Source organism: Bubalus bubalis, chromosome 4 (genome assembly GCF_019923935.1).
Source record: "Bubalus bubalis isolate 160015118507 breed Murrah chromosome 4, NDDB_SH_1, whole genome shotgun sequence".
NCBI classification, from domain to species: Eukaryota; Metazoa; Chordata; class Mammalia; order Artiodactyla; family Bovidae; genus Bubalus; species Bubalus bubalis.
Genome location: NC_059160.1, coordinates 134,917,214 through 134,939,028, shown reverse-complemented (window position 1 = coordinate 134,939,028; position 21,815 = coordinate 134,917,214). Strand labels below are relative to the sequence as shown.

At 41.5% G+C, this 21,815-nt stretch overlaps 1 protein-coding gene across 2 annotated transcripts in view; it reads left to right on the top strand.

The window, feature by feature from the left end:
- Nucleotides 1-21,815, top strand: part of CCDC6 (coiled-coil domain containing 6) — a 113,771-nt gene that overhangs the window by 59,728 nt on the left and 32,228 nt on the right. For both annotated transcript variants that reach the window (XM_044942107.2, XM_006074799.4), the window contains exon 3: nucleotides 11,286-11,414. In XM_044942107.2, coding sequence (XP_044798042.1) covers nucleotides 11,286-11,414 — 129 coding nt within the window. The remainder of the gene's footprint in view (nucleotides 1-11,285; nucleotides 11,415-21,815) is intronic.

Genomic DNA, 21,815 nt, shown 5'->3' with positions numbered 1-21,815 from the left:
TGTGGCTTTTATGTGCATTTCAAAGGGATTCTTTGGTCTTGAGAACAAAATGAGATTATTACTATAAAGGAGATACCTCCTTTTCCATCTGCTGTGATACAGATGGTATCAAATACCTTTAAAAACTGAATCAAATGTATTTAAGTAGATGAATAGAAATCTCTTTGCCCTGTTAAAAGATCATGTTTGGAAGATAGGTTCAACACCTCCAAATATGTTAAACCTGTCTAAAGCAAACAAAGAAATATGCACAAAACAGCATGCAGTTTTTCTCCTTTATTTTTGTATACATCTGCTAGATAGATACCTTGGTTTTGCAAAGACTCTTGTCTGAAAAATCTGCTTCCTTCTGAGCCTGGACCATGGGATCGATGACTTGACTGGTAAGAACTGTCCTAAAAAGGACCCTTCTAGTCTAATGCCAAGCCTACGCTAGGACTAATTCAGCTCTGGAATGCCTTGAAGAGATGTTTGTTGCTTAATCATAATTTGTAATTAAAATGTATAAGGAATGTTTCGTGATCAAATTCTTCATCAGAATTTGATTCTTAATATCTATGCTAGGGAAAAAAAAGTCTAAAAGACTATTCTCTGGAATGTTGGCTATAATTGGGTGCTGAGCTTAGGGATGTTAATTTTCTTGTGCTCCTTTCCTTCTCAGTTTGTAGAAGCAACACGCATTACTTTTGTAATTAAAAAATATCTTACTTCCTAAGAAGAAAATTTTAAAAATACCTATTTTGTCCTTATGTTTTGAAACCTCCAGCTGTATCACTGAACTTGAGAGCTCCCAGTCTTGCAGTTGTTACCAAACTAGACTGGGGTCTGCTTGCCTGATGTGCAGCAAAGCTGGCCCACTGACGGGGCTGTGGTGAAAGAAAGTACAGTGTTTACTGCAGGGCACCAAACAAGGAGAATGGGCAGCTTGCGCTCAAAAGACATGAGCTCCTCGATGGCTTTTCGGGAAGGGTTTTGAAAGACATTGAGGGGAGAGAGACACAGGGTGCATGATCAGCTCATGCCCAATTCTCTGGTGGGTTGATGGTGAGCAAATAGTGATGTTTCAGGAATCTCAGCCATCAGTCTTCTGGTTCCGACCAGTCTGGGATTTATGTGTACTGGTGGTCAGCATGCAGCTAACTTCTTCCACCTAGTGGGGGTTTTAATATCTGCACAACAACTCAAGGACATGGCTCAGGATATTATTTACAGCCCTGAGGAGGAAATAAAATAAAGGTCTTTGTCTTTGTTGTATGACTTAGCTATTTGTCTTGCTTGACTATTTTCTCACTTCTCTAATTAAATCTGCTCTGTAACCAAAGAGCAAATTTAAAGCTTTTCTACAAACAAGAGGCAGGGACGGGGGTAAGATGGAAGTCTATCCCTGGGGTGGTCCTGCAGGGTCTTACTCGGTTTCACTATCATAATTGCATCTGTTTATCATGGACCGCATAGACTGCAATGCACTGGAGCCCCTTGCAAAGTCAGGAAGATTCTGGACTACCCAGATTGTTCATTTAGAGCTAGCATCAACAAAATGCTCTTATGATTGGCTTAACTGTCATGTCAGCTGTGATACGATTCATTCCACTGGCTGCTCTTTAAAAAAAAAACAAAACAAAGCCCCCTAATTCCTCTGGCTAACAGTTAAGCACCAGTCACCAATACCAACTGGAAGACCTATTGTTGCTGAGATGGATAGTGATTTTAGCCCCTGTGGATTTTCTCACCTGCTTTTATGTAAGCCCAAGGCATCAGGTTCACTTCCTGCTCTTGGGAAGCTGTGTTCAATTGTTGCCTACACTTTTCTCCACCAATACTGCTGCCGAAAGTTAATGAATTTTTTTTTTTTCTTTATTTAAAAGCCTGGAACAGGACTGAGATAGGAGTACCGAATATTATATATCTCTCTGAATGTTTTCACTCTAATCCAATTTTCAAATTTTAGACCTTAAAATAACAAATAAGTTTGTAGTCTTGTACTGTAGAGTCACATTTGAAATTGGATCTAGTCCTCAGAAAACAATGCCACTGTAGCTATTAATATAATAGAAATGATTGTACTCATTCTCTTACTGAGGAGACACATTTTTCTTATTGATGGCGGAAAGCACTTAAGAACACAAGTTTTCTGGATCTCTTGTTAAGTGGCACGACTTATTGTTACTATTATTGACTTGGTCCCTGAGGTGAGAACACCTCCGGGAATGATAGCAGTTGCAGTTTCCTAGCATCTGTGGAAAGATGATATATGAAGGGAAGGAAGGAAGTTGTGGGCAAAAACCACTGCTGAAGCCGCCATTGCCAAGTGATACGGAGCTGAGACGTTCAGAAGGCTGATCTGTCATAGCATTACTCTTCATCTGTGTTCGCACAGGAATGAAACAGGCTTGCGAGAAGTCCCTGAATCTGCCCGCTGACCTAGACAAAGGCTTACATTCATGTACCTCCTCTCTCCCCTCCCCTCAACCTGGAGTAGTAGTTTCTTCTTCCATTCGCATCTGAACGGAGACAGCTTTTCTTCTTTAGTCCCTTCAAGGCTGTGTCTGTGGAGGGCAGGCTTGTCCGCAGGCACTAGAAGTGAGCGTAGATGCCTAATGCCCTTCTCAAGCCTGTACGCCAGAATCTGAGGCTGCCTTCTTTTACTCCAAGTTCTCCAAGTCACTAAGATGGCAGTGCGGTGATCTTGTTTGTTCAGGCAGCAGAATCACATGTCAGGGTGATAAATATGTATGAAACCCTGTTTGGTTCATTTTAAAGGCACAGAGGCGGACACGGCTGTCACATCCATTCAGGTGAAGACTTGTTCTCCCGCGGCAGGGGAGAAGAGACCTTGAAATATGTTCTTCATTAAGCTGGCTCGACCAGTGGCCCTCTTGGCTTTTAGTTTTTCAGGGCTATTAATGCTGAGCATAAAAATTGGCTATCACCTAATAGCTAACAGAACATTTGGGGCAAAGTTGAGTTGTGGGTTTGTTTTTTTGTTTTTGTTTTTTTTTTGTCGTTCTCGTTGTTGTTTTTCATCCCGCATTATCTGACTCTCAGCCGTGTGTGTTCTTTGTTTCTTTTCGTGGAACAGGGGGCTTATGCATTGTGTTCACGATACATCTGCAGAGGGCTTCTGGGATGTTTGTTGCATTTTAAATGCCACAACCACCAGAGGCCAAATTATAAGGCAGAATTTTCCTGTTAGCAGCATGCCAGAAATCTCTCAGTCCAACGTAATTTGCATTATGATTAGAAAATACAATAAACTTGAGGCAGTAAAATTCTTTTAGTCTTCACAAATCAGAGTTTTGGTTTTCTTTTTTTTTTTTCCCCAAAATGTGTGTAGTATGTTACCATTATGGCTGGAGTTAATGTGCCAACCTGGATTCCCCAAAATACAAGAGCAAGGGTCAGGGCTTAGCAGCTTTTCAGGTTGACTTCTTTGACAAAATATGGAGAAATGCAGGTAGAAAGTAAAAGTAGGAGAAGGAAATGAAAAATAATGACATGAAGCTGGAGTGAGAAGTTGCTTTACTCACTAGGGTAGGGGTAAGTAAGCATTGTTATTTCTAGTTGAAAAGGTGAATCTTGGAGATTGAAAGACACTTGGCTTCACTGTAGATGGACTTGAACTATCACTGAAAATGCTGTGCAAATGATTTGAAAACTTTGCAGTTATAAATGTTGCAGTGTTCTGCATTTCTTGGGTAATTTTTTTTTTTTTTTTCATTTTAAAAAGTTTACAGTCAGCCCTGTTATTAATTACCTTAAAATACAGAGATATATCCTACTACTAATTATCTTTACTTTCCTTTTTTTTTTTTTCTTTTAATTTATGATAAGGTCTCAGCTTTGAGTAAATTCTTTGTTTGGGTTAAATATTCTCTACTCCTCAAAGAAGAAAGGGTTAATTTTTACAAAATGGATTTTTTTTTTTGCAGGTTGAGTCCAGAGCCTCAAGAATTCCTTTATCTTATTCATGGAGTATCTTTTTTTAAACCTGCCTCCTAAATAGATTTTTTTCAAAGGTGTTAAGCAGCATGCTGCTGCTGCTGCTGCTAAGTCGCTTCAGTCGTGTCCGACTCTGTGCGACCCTATGGACTGCAGCCTACCAGGCTCCTCTGTCCATGGGATTTTCCAGGCAAGAGTACTGCAGCATGATGCTATTAGGAATCAAATCTAGGAAGGTCAGACTTAGCCCCTGAGGTGTTCTAAGTGGGCAGGAAGCCTCATGTACTGGAGCCCTCCACTCAGGTGAGAGCTTGTCCTCAGTGTTGAGGAGGCTGACGAGAAAATAACATCCAAAAAATTCTGGAAGGGCCTACCAATTTTTTTTCCTTGCAAAAGTTAGGTATACTTTTTCCCTTTTTGAAAATCACAATTAGTTAATTCAGGCAAGCTTCACTGAAGATAAGTGGAAGGATTAACAAGATCATGAAGAACAGCTGGGGGGAGATCTGGGGAAGGTGGAAATTGAGAGGAGACCCAGCACCCAAGGCTCCCTTTTTCCTGGGCACGTTTGCTATTTATTTGTTACAGCAGCTAAGAAGCTGAATCGTGCTTTTGGCAGTTGTGTAGAGCTGGGGTTTCAGAAGTCAGAGCTCAGGGCTGGCCAAAGGTGGGGACAAAGATAAATCACCCCACTTTAATCTGGAATCATGAAGAGCTATACCGTCGGAAAAGAGTGAACCTTTTTTTTTTTTTTTTTTTACTTCATTTGGATGAATCAGAGAACACAAAACTTTGGTTTTGGATTAAGGCAGACCGTGCTCATCCCAGCCTGAAGGAGGGGGTGTGTACATGATGCTGAGCATGTGTGGGAAGGCGCTGTGGGAGGTGTCTTTGGAGCCGTCCCAAAGTTCCAGAAATTTGAAAGAAACAGCTTCAGGTACTCTAGGCAGAGGATACAGAATGATCAGGACTGGGCTTGGGGTGCAGTGGCTCTTGTTGGTGTGGTGACCAACAGGACTTGGGGTTTGGAAGCCCCTGGACCAGAGTGATCTCCAGACCTGTTTGCCCAGGATGATGGGTTTCTTTTTTCTTTTTTTGATGTGGACGATTTTTTAAAAGTCTCTGTTACGATATTGCTTCTGGTTTATGTTTTGGTTTTTTGGTCATGAGGCATGTGGTCTTTAGCTCCCTGACTAGGGACCAAACCTACACCCCCTGCATTGGAAGGTGCAGCCTTAACCACTGGACTGCCAGGGCAGTCCCTTCAGTTTTTAAAATGTAGGGGGTTTTTTTTGTTTTTGTTTTTTCCTCCAGGAAAATAGTCTTTAGAAGAAGACATGAGATTGGCCTTTAATCATAGTTGCCAGCACCACTCTCTGTGCTGAGATTCATGATTGTCAGGTGCCTGGACCCTGAAGGCATTTGTGTGTGCAAACCTTAGACTGTCACTGGGGCTGAGTGTGAAAGTATGGGGAACTTGCATGGGGACTGGATCGAAGGTGGACTTGAACATCGTACTGATGAGTTTGGGCTTACTCTGTAGGAATGAGGGAGCCATTATAAGGTTTTGAGCAGGGTGTTGAATGAATAGAAAACCCTACTAGTTTAGTTTAGCATGATCTACACACTGGACCTGGGGTATCGATTAGGAGCTTTGTCAGTGGCCCAGTGAAGAGGAGTAAAAGACTTGAGCCGGAGCACAGAAAGCGCAGGATGTGTTGGACAGCTGTTCTGGGGGCTGACTTAATGCCACTTGGTAACTGATGAGATGTGAGGTATTGACTGAGAATAACAGTGCCAGTAACAGAAGGGGGAAGGAGGTGGGCTTAACTCTGGGCCCAGGAGGCGTTTAGTGGTGATGTGCTGATTTGAAGGTGGGAGGTTGACTTTCTGCTCAGCAGAGCTGTTCAGATTGGTTTAGAGACTCAATATTGTGAGAGACAGTTCTTTTTTTCAAAACCTGTGTTAACTACTTGGAACAGTAAGTCCCCTACACATGAACCTTTAAGCTGCAAACTTTAAAAGATGCGAATGTTTGTTCACTTGTCCATTCACGTGAGTTAGTTCTCATGTCTAGCGTACATTGTCACACGCATGCTTCCTCTACAAGTGGTCGTGCTTTTGTGTACTTGCTGTACAGTTCTGTATAGAGTACAGTATCTTTATTTCAAGCCAAAGATGTCTGGAAGCAAGGATAAAAGCAGCACTATATAGCTGATTGTATTAGTCAGGTACCTAGGCTTACTTTGTCACATTGGACTCAAGAACACGTTCTTGGAACAAAACTTGTTCACATGTAGGGGGCTTACTGTGTTAACTACATGACAATTATTTTTCCCATTCCAATGATTTAATGTAGTCACTGTTCTATGGTGGCCTTTACTTGGCTCAGTGCAGATGGCTCTAGTTCTTGGTAGTTGTCAATAAGTGAGGGATGTTGGTTGCAAAACTGCAGGTTGTACAGAGAATGGTTAGCATTGACTGGTGTAAACAGAACTGGGGGCATCTTGGGTTTATCCTCGAGTTGAATCGAAAAAGCTGAGTCCGGGGCTGGTGGCAAGAAGGCATGCCTGCCTTGGCTCTGGGTGGGCTAACAACAGGCCCAGACTTGCAAACACACTTCGCCAAGCCTGGGATTTGGCAAACCTGCTGCCTGCTGGGTGGGTGGGCTGGCATAGCAGCCAACCTTCACGTGCCCTGCAGTGGTGCCTGTACCTGCTGCAGAAGGTTTTGCCCAGAATAAAAGCCATTCAGTGAAGAGTTTTTGAATCTCTGATATAAGAAGCCTGGTTCACTGAAAGTGGCTCCAGAAACCTTTGGAAATTATGAGAAAGACAGCAATTATTGGTAATTCAGTGATGCTTAAGGCTAGTCTGTCGTTAGATCAACTTAATGCTATACTCATGTTTTTTAATGGGCTGGAAATTGGCTTTGGGACTTCATATGTGAGTGGATACAATGAGAAAATGCTCACATTTGAGTGCTTAGAATTTTCCAGGTTTGTAGTTGTGTTTTTGCTTATGGCTTTTTCACTTATGTTAATATATTTTTCATGCTGGATCCCAAGGAGCAGATCTTTATTTATATAACCCTAATTCCATTGTAAATGTGCTGCTGTGGATCGTCAGTTATGTAATTTCCATTCTACAAGGTTTTTTGTTGTTAATGGTATAATATATTGCACGGTTAAGAGTTCTAAAGCTCTTCCATAATCTGTGAGATTGACTTTGTAAGTATATTTACAGAAAATGCTGATTCTGACAACAAATTTTAATCTACCTAAGCATTTTACTTTAGATATATTAAAGGCAAGCAAATGAGCTTTTTTTTTTTTTCAAGCACATTAATAGAATTTACTTGCCTGTTTACTTCTCAGTTTGAATGATTTTTGTTCCAGTTTAGGATCTCTGACCTGATTAGTAAGATTAAGAATTGCTTATGACGTTTAGACCTTTGATTAAAAATTTAAAATCATGTCTTAAATTTTATAACCATCTTGAAGATGCTACTCAGAAATGAACCTGGAGTTTAGTTTTTCTGATAGGTCCTGAAAAGTAAAAGTGAAAGTGTTAGTCACTCAGTTGTGTCTGACTCTTTGTGACCCCATGAACCATAGCCCACCAGGCTCCTCTGTCCATGGGATTCTTCAGGCAAGAGTACTGGAGTGGGTAACCACTCCCTTTTCCAGGGAATCTTCCCCACCAAAGGATCCAACCTGGGTCTCCTCCACTGAAGGCAGATTCTTTACCACTGAGCCACCAGGAAATCATCTCTGATATGTCCTGGGTCGCCTAAACCAGTCTTACTTTTATGGTTTTTGTTTATGGTGTCATGGACTACAGCTTTAACACAGGCAGGTGGAGGGAATTCCCTGGCAGTCCAGTGGTTAGGGCTTCATGCTTCCACTGCATGGGGCGTGGGTTCTGTCCTTGGTTGGGGAACTAAAAACCTGTATGCCGTGAGGCGCAGCCAAATAAAAAAACTAAAAAAAATAAAATAGATGGATTCAGGGTGTTGGTTCAAGTCCTTTTGGGGCCAAATAGCTTGAATTTACATGGTATCTGTTTGAAACAAATAATTTCTGAAATTTTCTCAGGTGCATTGTCACGAGGAAAACTCTGTGGCTGTTATTTCCTCAGTATCTCTTTCTCTGCCCTCTCTTCTTGCCCATCTTAACTCTAATGATTGTTCTGGGGGGTTGTTTTTGTATTTCTTGCTGTATTTCTCTTTTTATTGGTGGTTTATTGGTTCCAAGGAAGAACCAGATTTTCTGTTTCTAGTGTTCTGTTTAGAACACTAACTCTGTGCCCTGCCCCTAGATTGCCTGTCACCCGAGAGATGGCAGAACAAAACAGGCAGCAAAGCTGTTTGTTCCAGGTCTGTCTTTGGGGGATGTTGAAAACTGTGAGTGTTTGGCTGAGTTATATCTGAGGATGGCTTGATATTTTCCAAATGGTTCATATAACCCAGGGACCTCGCTTGAGTTCTGGTAATGACAGCTTCACCATCACATTTTCCTTTGGGTATAGCTCTTGAAAGGAAAAAGCCTTTTAAAATTGAGAGCTTTTATAGATTTCATTACTAGCTGAATCAGTATTCTTAAAGGAAATACCTTATCAGTTATTGACGGTATTAGACCATCTGTCTGTATATGAGTCTTTTCCTCTAGGACAATGAGAATCTTACCTTTGCTCAGATTAATATTCTGGGACAAATTGCTGCCTGGGTCGGGGGAGAGATTTTTTGACATTAGATTGCATCCTTTATTGTTTTGGGCTTCCCTGGCAGCTCAGAGGGTAAAGAATCCACCTTCAATGCAGGAGACTCAGGTTTGATCCCTAGGTTGGAAAGATCCCCTGAAGAAGGAAATGGCTACCCACTCCATCCAGTATTCTTGCCTGGAGAATTCCATGGACAGCGGAGACTGGTGGGCTATGGTCCATGGGGTCACAAAGAGATGGACACAACTGAGCGATGAACACTTTATTATTTTAATTTACTTAAGAGCACAAGTATAACACTAAAAAAAAGGGAAGAAGGAGGCTCTTTGAAATAAAAGTGGCAGCAGTTGAAAACATATTGCAGAGATTTCCCTGGTAGTCCGGTGGTTAAAAATCCACCGCAGGTTTGATCCATGGTCGGGGAACTAAGATCCCACATGCTGTGGAACAACTAAGCCCGTGTACCACAACTACTGAGCCCGTGCACAACTAGAGAATCCTTGTGCAGTGAAAAGTCACGCATGATGCAGCAAAGATCCTGCATACCACAACTGAGAATGGCACAGCCAATATTTAAAAAAACATATTGGAGGAAAACACATCTAATATTTAAAGAAAACTATGCAAAAGGTTTAAAAGTTTTAAGACAGAAATTCATTTTTCTAAAACCAGTAGATATCATTTAAGCTTAGCATTCATAAACTATTTTAGGGCAAAGATAAGGTCTTAACTATAGATTTCACTCCCTTCTGCCTCTACTGTGCAGGTGGAAGACACACCACACAGGTAATTTTTATAGAATGCAAGAGTCAGATGAAGATGTACTTGTTCTGCCTTTTTTCCCTCATAACTGATGCCTGTCCCGTTGGGGGTCTTTGTGTCTGAAATGCTGAGAACTGTTCTCAGTCTCTGACCATTCCTCTTAGTTCTTTTACTTACTGCTTGATCTTCCAGAACCTGAATTTTAATGAGCTAGCTAAAAATAGACTTGTCACTGTAAGCGCCTCTTCACATCTGCTTGCTTTCTGAGTCCCTGCAAGGTTGACCAGCTTTTTTGGAGTTGCATAGAAAAAACAGTTGGAGGAAACCCAGCATCTGTTTAGGCAAGGTTTCCCATGTTGAAAGACAATGTCAGATTTTGAACATTTTTGTTTTCTTTTTAAACACCAAGTATGGTACTTTCAGAGCAATGGAAATTGTTTCAAATGAGGAGATGATTAAGTATAACCTTTTGAGGTTTTTAGGCCCACTGAGCTCTCTCTCTTGTCCAGTGCACCCTCTACGGGTTCACAAAGAGACATAGCTTTCCCTGGGCACGCATCCACATCTGTATTTAGCCATTTAACCTTCTGAACGCCAGGGGCGCACTAGGCACTTTCGGATGGAAGTGTTCAGCCAGGCCCTCAGGTTTGCTCAGGATCTGGTAGGAGGACTTTGGTTTAGAGTTTAGAGCATGGTTTGGGCCCCAGGGTCTGCCACGTTCCAGCTGAATTACCTTTGTCTGGTAACCTGTTTTATCACTTTAGATATAGGGCTTGTCATGTTTGCCTAACACAAGCATGGTATGCAGCACCTGCCTGAAGAAATGGTTTTGGAGGTAGAATTAGGGAGCATTGGTCATCTTAGACCTCAAAATCAAACTGTGTGCTTCATTGTTTTTAATAGCTTTTGCTTAATTTGCCTATGGTTCTAAAAAGTCAGGCCCTGTGGCTCATTCCTATTAACCCCTACTATGAATCAACAGCCCCTCCCAACTGAGAACATTGGAAATAAGGCACAGTGATTCATGAGAACCCCAGTTGTGTGTCACTGAATTTCTTTTATTCTCTTTTGGTTTTGAAGTTCGGAGTACATTTTTTTTAAGATTTCTTTTGTAATAGCACCATAACCTTATCTTTTAATTGCATAAATAAGAGGCTTTCCTTCTTGGTTTTCAGAAAAAATGTAGGAGGTGTGAGGTTGGTGTCATTACAAGAAGTTTATTATTCGTACTGATTTTTGCCAAGTATGCTTACTAGTACACTCGTAAATAGCATTCAGAATACTTTACCGGGTATTTTTTGTGATTGTAACTTCTCTTCCCTCTCTACATACATTGTATGAATGCAAGTAAACTGTAATTCATTTAATAAAAACTGACAGTTGCAAATTTTCTATTTTTTAAATAATTTTTATGGCCAAGGTATAAAAATTTTCAAGTCTCCAAGGGTTATATATGTGCTGAAAAGTACGTTTCCTTCCTTTCCTCATCCCCAGTTCTTCCCTACAGAGATAACCACTTACATGTTCTTCAGAATTTAAATTGGCATTTAATCATGGTTTGATGTTCTGATATACATATATATACATACACACACATATATATATGTATATACACACACACACACACATATATGTATACATGCATACAGACAAGTGCCTCTGATTATGCACTATAATTTTTGGTTATAAGTTAGAAGAATCAGGAGCAGGTTATTAGGTGTACATTTGGATATACGAGCAGAAATGAGTAAGGTAACTTTTATGATGACCTCCTATACTTGGTTTAACCAGCTTTTAGAACCAGCATTATCATGGCTTTTGAGTGTCTTGATTTCCACATCTGTGTTTTTTTTCATTTTCCAGTTGCAGCATGAGAAAGCTGAACTAGAACAGCATCTTGAGCAGGAGCAGGAATTCCAGGTCAACAAACTGATGAAGAAAATTAAAAAACTGGAGAATGATACCATTTCTAAACAGCTTACCTTAGAACAGGTAAAAATGTATGGTTCTCTCTCTGTATCCTTAATTAGGATAGTTCTTTTTTTTTTTTCTCATGTCATCGACTGTTCTTTCAAACTTTAAAAGGTCCTGTGGAATATCAGTGAAAAACATTTTTCAACTTCTTCTTCACACAGTGGGGACTTCTATCTGAAGCATGCCTTGACAATTCTGCATAGCACGTCCTTACTCTCTCATGCTCTTTTTTTCTTTTCAACCAAAACTAATAAGGTTTCAAGAGATATGTTGTGATGTACTGATTTATAGGCAGGAAATGTTAGGTTCCTTTTGCAAAAGAGGGAAGAATATGTTTTGAACCACAGGATCCCTTCTGTGAAAGTTCTTGAGACAGTGGGACTGTGGAGCAAAAAGTTCTCTTTCAAGGGTTCTTCAGAACAATTAGCATTTTTGTCTTTGGATTATTAGCAACCTTGTATGAACCTTGTCTTTTCCCACCTAGATTTGTTGACACAGGTATGGAGTCCTAGACTCAGTCACTTATCCTGGTTCAGCCACTAATTCGTTTTGTGACCTTGCATTAAGTTCATCAGCTTCGCGGGGTCCAAGTTTTCCATGTGTGAACAAGAGAAGCACAAGCTCCACTCAGGAGCGGCGAGCTTAGAAAGGTGCGAAAGGTAGACAGCAACGGTGCACAGTCCATCTGTGCGTCGCCCTTGGTAGACATTAGTATTTGCCTGAGGAGGCCAGGCTGGTCCTTATCTGCCGACCCAGAATCGTGGCCCACCATTGTCGGTCCTGCCGGGTGTGTGCCAGACCGAAGTTCCTGTTGTCTCTGGCCCAAGTGCCCCTGATGCTAATTTATTTAGCATTTATTAGCATAATTTATTTAGTATTCCCACGCTAATTTATTTTCCTGAAGTTGGAAGAGACCAAGCATAATGTACTGCTTGCTACCTGGCTTCCATGTAAAATTCAGTATATTGACATTTTCTAGCTCTTCATGATTTGGATCCCAATTATCATTTTGATGATTTGGCCAAGGCTTCTGTGCAAAGTTGTCTGATTTATCGCAACTTTAGCATCTTTCATATGTGGAGCTTAGTCCATGCTAACTGGTTTTTGAATCACCCTCAGGACCATTCTCATTTCATCACTGTACTTGAGACTGAATCTTTGTGGGATTATCAGGTGTAAGAGAAAGTGAGCATTTATTTTCTACTAATTGATCTGACTTTTATGTTTTTGTATTATTCTTCTATCTACCTATATCAAAGGACGGGTTACAGTGATTTCCAAGACTTTGAATAATGCCCTTGAAATTTTTTTTCCATTCCTTCCAGGTTAAAGAACAAAAAAGTTCCATTTCCATGGGCTGGCTATTTTGCAAAAATCCAGAGTAATCTAGTCCTACTATTCCTCTTTGGAATTCAGATGCAGTTTCCAAATTTAGAAGACTCCTCCACCTCTCACAGCTTAAAAACATCTTGTTCCGAAGTTCTCCTGTTTAATTTCCGGGATAGACGGTAGCCAGTTCCATTCACGTTAGTTTTGAAAATTCTTGTGTAAGCCCCTGACGTCCCACAAACTTGTTACTGGTAATTGTTAATCAAGATGTAAGCAAGTGACCAAGTGGAGTTCTCACCCTGGTTGGTATTGTGAGAGCTTTACTCGGTCAGCACCTTCTCTGTGATGGCTCTCAGTAATGGAAGCAGCTTCTGCCTTGTATTTGCTCATGGATTCCAGAGGAGACTTTGGAACCCTGACCCCCAAAGTTCAGCTGTGGCCACAAGGTGGAGTACTGGCCTAGTCCGAAAGAGAAGGGAGAAAGGATGGATGGTTTCCCCATGCTAAGGCTCATTGGAAACTTCAGTAACTAAATGCTTTGAAAACTAGGCACAAGTTATACCTTCTTCCCAGTTAATGATTTAGTCCATTCTAAGACTCACATACGACCTCAACACTAAAGAAATGGATTTCCACAATGGAACGTGTACACTGTAAAGTCCTTAACTGGAAACTTAACTTCAGATGTGGGATGAAGTGAAAAAAAAGTGAAAGTGTTTGTGGGATATCAAGTCTGTATTTTTTTTTTTAATTAAAATTTTTTTTTATTGGCATATAGTTGATTTACAATGTTGTGTTTCAGGTATACAGCACAGTGAATCAGTTACACATACCTCCACTCTTTTTTAGAGTGTTTTCCCATAGAGGTCATTACACCAAGTCCTTGTTTTAATTAAGATGGAGACATGTAACATCATCATAAAACATTGCCCCCTTTCTTTTGGGTGTGTCAAGGATGATTAAATGTTGGGGATTTCACTCTATTTTGTTTAGCTACAAGTAATTTTAGTCTGTGGAGAGAACGTTTCTGTTCTACAGTAGAAACAAATCTCGTCTGTGTTTCCATGGGTATGCTCTGACCCTCTCTTGTGGCCATCTTTTGGGATTGTCATCTGTATTATAATATTTACTATATATGTCAGAGTTGGTATAATATAATATATCCTATATTAAAGTTACTATAAGAAGAGCCAAGACAGGTGTTATATTACTCATTATGAGGATATATATGTGGTCATGCCTTTGCTCTTGGCTCTGACAACACATTTTTAGAACTAAAAGCTATTTGAAGGCATTTATCCTTTGGGTCCGGTGCCTTAGCACTGCTTTGTTGGAAGAGTTTAAATAAAGTGTGGATTTGGACAGGTTACTGGAGAGCTGTCATTTGTACTTCAAAAGGCAGTGTAGGGTCGGGTGGGTTCAGGGCATGGGTAATGGACTTGGATAGACCCAAGCCCAGCCTTGCTGCAGGAGCAAGGAAGTGTGAGGAGACGGAAATGGGAAAGCTACGCAGTGAACAGTGGATAGAGGTTCTGCATGGTGTAGAGGTGCTGAGAACACAGAGAAGATGGTGAAGACGTAAAGTTGAATCCCTCTTCTTTGTTACTGGGCAGGGGAAGAGACGGGGTTTCGGCAGTCTGCACGTGTGGTGTCTTTGAGGGCATACCCTTGCCTTTACAGCGCGTGTCTTGCAGAGGCAGCCACGGAGCCGTACTACGACTCCTGCAGGCCTTGGTGTTGGAAGGTGCCCAGGGGTTCCCTTCAGCCACTAGCCAACATCAGGTGACTGCAGAGGTTTGAGAAGACCCCAGCTACCAGGGGCAACACCCACTTCTCCCAGTGTCCATCACCATATATAACTTTATCCTAGAAGGAAGGCTTTAGAATGAATTTCAATCCTCAGCACGGAATTTCTTGCTGCTGTTGCTGTCTTTATGTATCTGTTTGTGGCTGCACTGGGTCTTCTTGCTGCGAGGGCTCTCTCTAGTCGAGGGGAGCAGGGGCTGCTCAGTTGCAGAATGCAGGCTTCTCATCGCAGTGGCTTTTCTCGCTGCGGCATTTGGGTTCAGTAGTTGTGGTGCACAGGATCAGCTGCTCCACAGCATGTAGAATCTTCCCGAACCATGGGTTGAACCTGCGTCCCCTGCATTGGCAGGTGGATTCTTAACTACTGGACTATCAGGGAAGTCCATTGTTTTTTTGTTCACTTTTTAAAAAGGTAATAAGGAAACATTTAGCATATTTTAAGTTTCACAAATAAGAAAGGAACATTGTTGCTTTCTAGCTTTTAGTACAATGGTTCTGAGTTAAGAATATAAGACTGCCTCTCTGCCTTACTTGTCTAGCGGGTAATACAAGCCAGCTGATGTCACAAGCAGTCCACATACAATTCTGATGCTGCTTATTTTTAGTGACCGCAATGACTAATTCCAGTGAGTTACACAGATCATCTGTTGTCCTTGTGACTTAGCAGCTAATTGAGTGGCTAGTGGCTTGTGTTCAGGTCTGCATCTTTGATTGGTTGATTTTTTTTTATTTTTAAAGTTGGAATAAGGTATTTCCTCAGTTCATGGGTAATGTGGGCATACTGGGTTTAGTTAGAATTCCATTCATGCTGGCGGCTGCCCTGGCAGGCTCTGTTGCAGGAGCTCTTCAGAGAACAACCATGTTCCATGAGCCTTCATTTGCATTAAGGAGAGGAAACTTGGGGCCTCCTGGGTAAAGAACCTGCCTGCCAATACGGCAGACACAGGTTCGAGCCCTGGGTGGGGGAGATCCCTTGGAGAAGGGAATGGCAAACCACTCCAGTATTCTTGCCTGGAGAGTCCCATGGACACAGAAACCTGGTGGGCTACGGTCCATAAGGTCGCAGAGTCGGACACGACTGAAGCGACTTAGCACACGCGTGCACAGAGGAAACTTAATGACCCCTGTGCATGTTTTGAAGTTTGATTTCACAGACTCATCTCAAATTATGGAAGTCTTAAGCTTTTTTAATTATAAGACTAATCCATTGTGCTTTCAAGAAAATGTGGAAAACCTAAACATGGAAGTACAAACATGAAAAACATCACTCTGACTACAGTCCCCCCCGCAACAGTTGCTGTTCATATTCATCATCATCTTCCTTACCTTTGTCTTCTTTTTCCTCCAACAGCAGTGTTGTGAATAATACATACTGTTGTCTATTTTTTTTCATCATATTTTTTCATCACTTCCTTACCTTTGTCTTCTTTTACATATTTTTTCATCATCTTCCTTATCTTTGTCTTCTTTTTCATATTTTTTCATCATCTTCCTTACCTTTGTCTTCTTCTTCCTCCAACAATAATATGGTGAACAATGCATGCTGTTGTCTAACACTAGTAATAACACTAATAAGTGTCACCTAACAATAGTAAAGAAAATTAGAGATACCAAGGGAACATTTCATGGAAAGATGGGCTCAATAAAGGACAGAAATGGTATGGACCTAACAGAAGCAGAATATATTAAGAAGAGGTGGCAAGAATGCACAGAAGAACTGTACAAAAAAGATAATCACGATGGTGTGATCACTCACCTAGAGCCAGACATCCTGGAGTGCGAAGTTAAGTGGGCCTTAGGAAGCATCACTATGAACAAAGCTAGTGAAGGTGATGGAATTCCAGTGGAGCTATTTCAAATCCTAAAAGATGATGCTGTGGAAGTGCTGCACTCAATATGCCAGCAAATTTGGAAAACTCAGCAGTGGCCACAGGACTGGAAAAGGTCAGTTTTCATTCCAATCCCAAAGAAAGGCAATGTCAAAGAATGCTCAAACTACCACACAATTGCCCTCATCTCACGCACTAGCAAAGTAATGCTCAAAATTCTCCAAGCCAGGCTTCAACAGTACGTGAACCGTGAACTTCCAGGTGTTCAAGCTGGTTTTAGAAAAGGCAGAGGAACCAGAGATCAAATGGTCAACATCCGTTGGATCATCAAAATAGCAAGACATTTCCAGAAAAACATCTGCTTCTGCATTATTGACGACACCAAAGGCTTTGACTGTGTGGATCACAGCAAACTGGAAAGTTCTTAAAGAGATGGGAATACCAGACCACCTGATCTGCCTCCTGAGAAATCTGTGTGCAGGTCAAGAAGCAACAGTTAGAACTAGACATGGAACAACAGACTGGTTCCAAATTGGGAAAGGAATATGTCAAGGCTGTATATTGTCACCCTGCTTATTTAACTTCTGTGCAGAGTACATCATGTGAAATGCTGGAGTGGATGAAGCACAAGCAGGAATCAAGATTGCCAGGAGAAATATCAACAACTTCAGATATGCCGATGACTCTACCCTTATGGCAGAAAGCGAAGAAGAACTGAAGAGCCTCTCGATGAACGTGAAAGAGGAGAGTGAAAAAGTTAGCTTAAAAGTCAACATTCAAAAAACTAAGATCATGGCATCTGGTCCCATCACTTCATGGCAAATAGATGGGGTAACAATGGAAACAGAGACTTTATTTATGGGGCTCCAAAATTACTGCAGATAGTGACTGCAGCCGTGAAATTAAAAGGTACTTGCTCCTTGGAAGAAAAGCTATGAGCAACCTAGACAGTATATTAAAAAGCAGATACATTACTTTGCCAACAAAGGTCCATCTAGTCAAAGCTATGGTTTTTCCAGTGGTCATGTATGGATGTGAGAGTTAGACTATAAAGAAAGCTGAGCACTGAAGAATTGATGCTTTTGAACTGTGGTGTTGGAGAAGATCCTTGAGAGTCCCTTGGACTGCAAGGACATCAAACCAGTCAATCATAAAGGAAGTCAGTCCTGAATAGTCATTGAAAGGACTGATGTTGAAGCTGAAACTCCAATACTTTGGCCACCTGATGGGAAGAACTGACTGATTGGAAAAGACCCTGATGCTGGGAACGATTGAAGGTGGGAGGAGAAGGGGACAACAGAGGATGAGATGGTTGGATGGCATCACCAACTCCATGGACATGAATTTGAGCAAGCTCTGGGAGTTGGTGATGGACATGGAGGCCTGGCGTGCTGTAGTCCATGGTGTGACAAAGAGTCCCACATGACTGAGCAACTGAACTGAATAATAGTGTATTATAATTTGCTGCCCTGCTTTTACTTGTGTAAAGTAAAATATTACAACCTGTGTCTTCACATTTTAGACAAGGTACACAGCCAGACATAATCACGGTAAACCCTGAAGTCAGCTTGATGGGGATTTGTAGCAAATCCTTGAAGATGTGTGGGTCGCCTGAAGCTCAAATACAGACATCCTGTGCTGTGTTTTGCTTAGTCATTCAGTCATGTCCGACTCTTGTGACCCTATGGACTGTAGCCTGCCAGGCTCTTCTGTCCATGGGATTCTCCAGGTAAGTATACTAGAATGGATTGTCATGCCCTCCTCCAGGGGATCTTCCCAACCCAGGGATCGAACCCAGGTCTCCCACATGGCAGGCGGATTCTTTACTGTCTGAGCCACCAGGAAAGCCCTACCTACTGCTTATCAGGGAGAGGTGGAGAAAAGCCTCAGAGCATACTGGAATGTAAGTGAGAGTTTGTGCCTTGGTAGTAAACAAACCAGGGGCAGTGGTAGGTGGTACCCAAGGAGCTTCAGCAGGCTCTCTCTTCAGTTGATGTGTAATTGAGGAGCTGTCAGAGTGTGATGAAGCCAGCCGAGGGGCCTCCCCTCCACACCTGTGAGAGCAGACATTGAGCTCTGTCAGGGACACAGATTAAGTCCCTCTGCAGGATATGAAATGAAAGAAGTCCTTCCTTAGGCCTTGTTTCAATTAAGTACCAAGTCTGTGTTCCATCTTGTCAGGTATTATTTTGAAGCACCCAGATAACATTTGCCTTGTGCATCAGTTTGAACAGATGATGGCAGGGACAAAATTAAAAATGAGTTTTCTTTATAAAGAAAGAGGCACCTCACCATGCTCCAGCCATGTATGTCCCTGGTCACGCACTGGTGGAAAAGACTTTGCCTGTGAACTTGTAGGGCATGGGTGTGCTACGTACAGTAAGGGCAATAGAATCCAGAGATACTGTACTGAGACTTTCTACTTGGTTGTAATTAGAATGGATGAAGTCAGTGCTTTATAACTTTAAATTTTTTATTTTGATTGGGGTATAGCCAATTAATTATGTTGTACTTTCAGGTGAACAGTGAAGGGAGTCAACCATATATATACATGTGTCCATTCTCCCCAAAGCCCTCCTCCCATCCAGGATGGCACATGACATTGAACAGAGTTCCATGTGCTGTACCATGGGTCTTTGTTGGTTATCCATCTTCAATATAGCAGTGTGTGCATGACCTTCCCAAAGTCCCTAACTATTCCTTCCCTCCGGCAACCATAAATTCATTTCACCAAGTCCATTTAAAAAAAAGAAAGCAGTACAAGAATTTGGTGGGTAACTTAGAAAAGGTATTCTCCTTAGCTAAACGTGTGGCAAATGGCTAAATCCTGCATCTATATGTTACCCACCAATTCCTAATTTATCCCTCCCCCAACCTTCCCTCTTTAGTAATGATAAGTTTCCTATATCTGCGAGTCTGTTTTTGTAAATAAGTTGATTTGTATCCTTTTTGAATTCCGCATGATGCATGATATTTGTCTCTCACAGAGGCTTATTTTAGATGATGAGCTGAAGGTAGCCCCTGATGTGACAGTATATTTGCAGCGTGCACTGTGGTCTGTGTTCTTTCCTGAGGACTTCTCCACTGTGTTCTTGATGTAGCAAAAAAACCCTGTATACCCAAGACTTTGAAACCTGCTTGCTTTCCACTGATGGTGATTATTTGGTAAAAGAGTCCCCTAGAATTATGAACCCATTATGCAAATTTGTGTAATATTGCACTGATGTCAAAGTGATGGAAACTTAAGCCTGGAAACCATATAAATATGACTAATTATATGTGTATCTGTTTCATAAAAGACCTTCATTTTTCATTATCACTGAACAAAAGCAAAATTTATTGAGCTGGTAAACTATGAAAGTGTCACTTTTCATATATTAAATATTAATAAGGTATTACTATTGTCCTAAAGTTCTACCCATTTCAAAGAACAAATCTAGTTTTTATACAGATGCACAAGCTGTGGTAAAGAAGGTTAGTAACTCAAGGCTGTCTGGAAGATTCTCAGTCTTCCAGATAACTAGCTGAGCCTTCAGTATAATTTCTCCTCTTAGAGGGTATGGCGGAGAAGGCAATGGCACCCCACTCCAGTACTCTTGCCTGGAAAATCCCATGGACGGAGGAGCCTGGTGGGCTGCAATCCATGGGATCACTAAGAGTCGGACACAACTGAGCGACTTCACTTTCACTTTTCACTTTCACGCATTGGAGAAGGAAATGGCAACCCACTCCAGTGTTCTTGCCTGGAGAATCCCAGGGACGGGGGAGCCTGGTGGGCTGCCGTCTATGGGGTCGCACAGAGTGAGACACGACTGAAGCGACTTTGCAGCAACAGCAGCAACAGAGTGTATGAATTCATTCTGTGTTTTATGTATGTGAATTAATATCCTAAATTAGGAAATTGTTAATTTGTAATATTGTCTTCCCATTTTTTTGTTATAAGCATAGTAAATGTTCATTAAAAAATTGTGTGGGGCGGACTTCCCTGGTGGTCCAGTGGTTAAGAATCTACCTGCCAATAGAGGGGATGCGGATTCGATCCCTGGGTGGGAAACTAAGGAATGTGCCATAAGGTAGCCACGCCTGTGAGCTGCAACTAGGAAGCCCAAAACAACCAAAACACATAAATATTTTTAAAAATTGTGTGGGAGCAGGAAAAGGTGTGATGATAAATTACCACCAATATTATTAATACTTTAACCCAAGGGCTAACCCTATTTATCTTGCTATTCTTTGTGATTTTTTTGTGTCTTTTTATCAGTATATATATTTTTTCTGTTTTTTTTTTTTTTTTTTTTTGGCCACACTACACAGCATGTAGGATCACGGTTCCCTGACCAGGGACCATACGTGGGCCCTCAGCAACACAGTGGAGTCCTAACCACCGGACCTCAAGGGAATTCCCTTCTCTGTATATTTCTGGTGCACATAGAACAGGCAGTTGTCATGGGCTGCCTTCCAAAATTGGGTTTTTAAGTCAAATGTTTGGAGTTCAAAATATATTTTCACATAGGAATGATGGTAATTTGGTGGTCAGACTAAAACTTTTCAAAGTAGATTGAGATGATCCACTAAAACCTTTCAAAAATTCTGTAGTTGAGCACATGGTCCTGCTACAATTCTCATCAGGCTTTTTTGCCAAGTGTTCCTTCCCTGACCTCTGCGAGCATCCTGGTTCTCTCTAAGTGGGAAAATGCTCTCCTGAGAGAGAAGTGTGGTAATGTTGGAGCTGTCTTTTGGCTGCCCCCTGCTTTTTCTGCTTTTTGGGTGGTGAGTGTCAGTCCACTAAGAAGGGCTGTGAATTCAAATGAGCCAGCTCTACTTTTATACACTAAGTTTATCCATTAAAGAAGTTATTTATTTGGGAAGCATAATAACTCTTGGTGCAATGTTAATTAACTTGCAATGGGAGGAAGAACTACTGAAGACGAGTAAGGACTTTGGCTGACAGTCCATTGACCTGACTTAATTACAAAGCCACCCTCCAAATGAATATTCTACAAATCGGCTGTATCCACTGGTGCTGCGTGCTCATAGACAGTGTAGTCAGCAGGGGCTTGGGTTTGCCTGAGAATTTGATGTTTGGTAATGGAAGAGTGGGTACCTGTGGCATGAACACTGAATTTAAAAGGAGATAGGGAAGACTGTTACAGATGGAGATCAGCATTGCAAAAGCAGTGAATGCAGCACTGAGCTGATGTTTCCATTCCAGCAAGAATTTCTGACTCAGTACCCTGTCAGTTGAACACACACTGTCAGATTTGAGGGTTGTTTGATATCACGGCAATGCAAGCACTGAAAATCTACTTAGGTCTGAAACAGCAGTACTGGTTTATACTCTTTGGCTAGAAATAAATAGGCTGTGGGATTAGATGGACAGGAGATGGAAGGGCAGCGCTGATAAAGAACTTCGGGAGGTTCTGAAGTTCTTCAGGTGGCAACCAGCTATCAATCT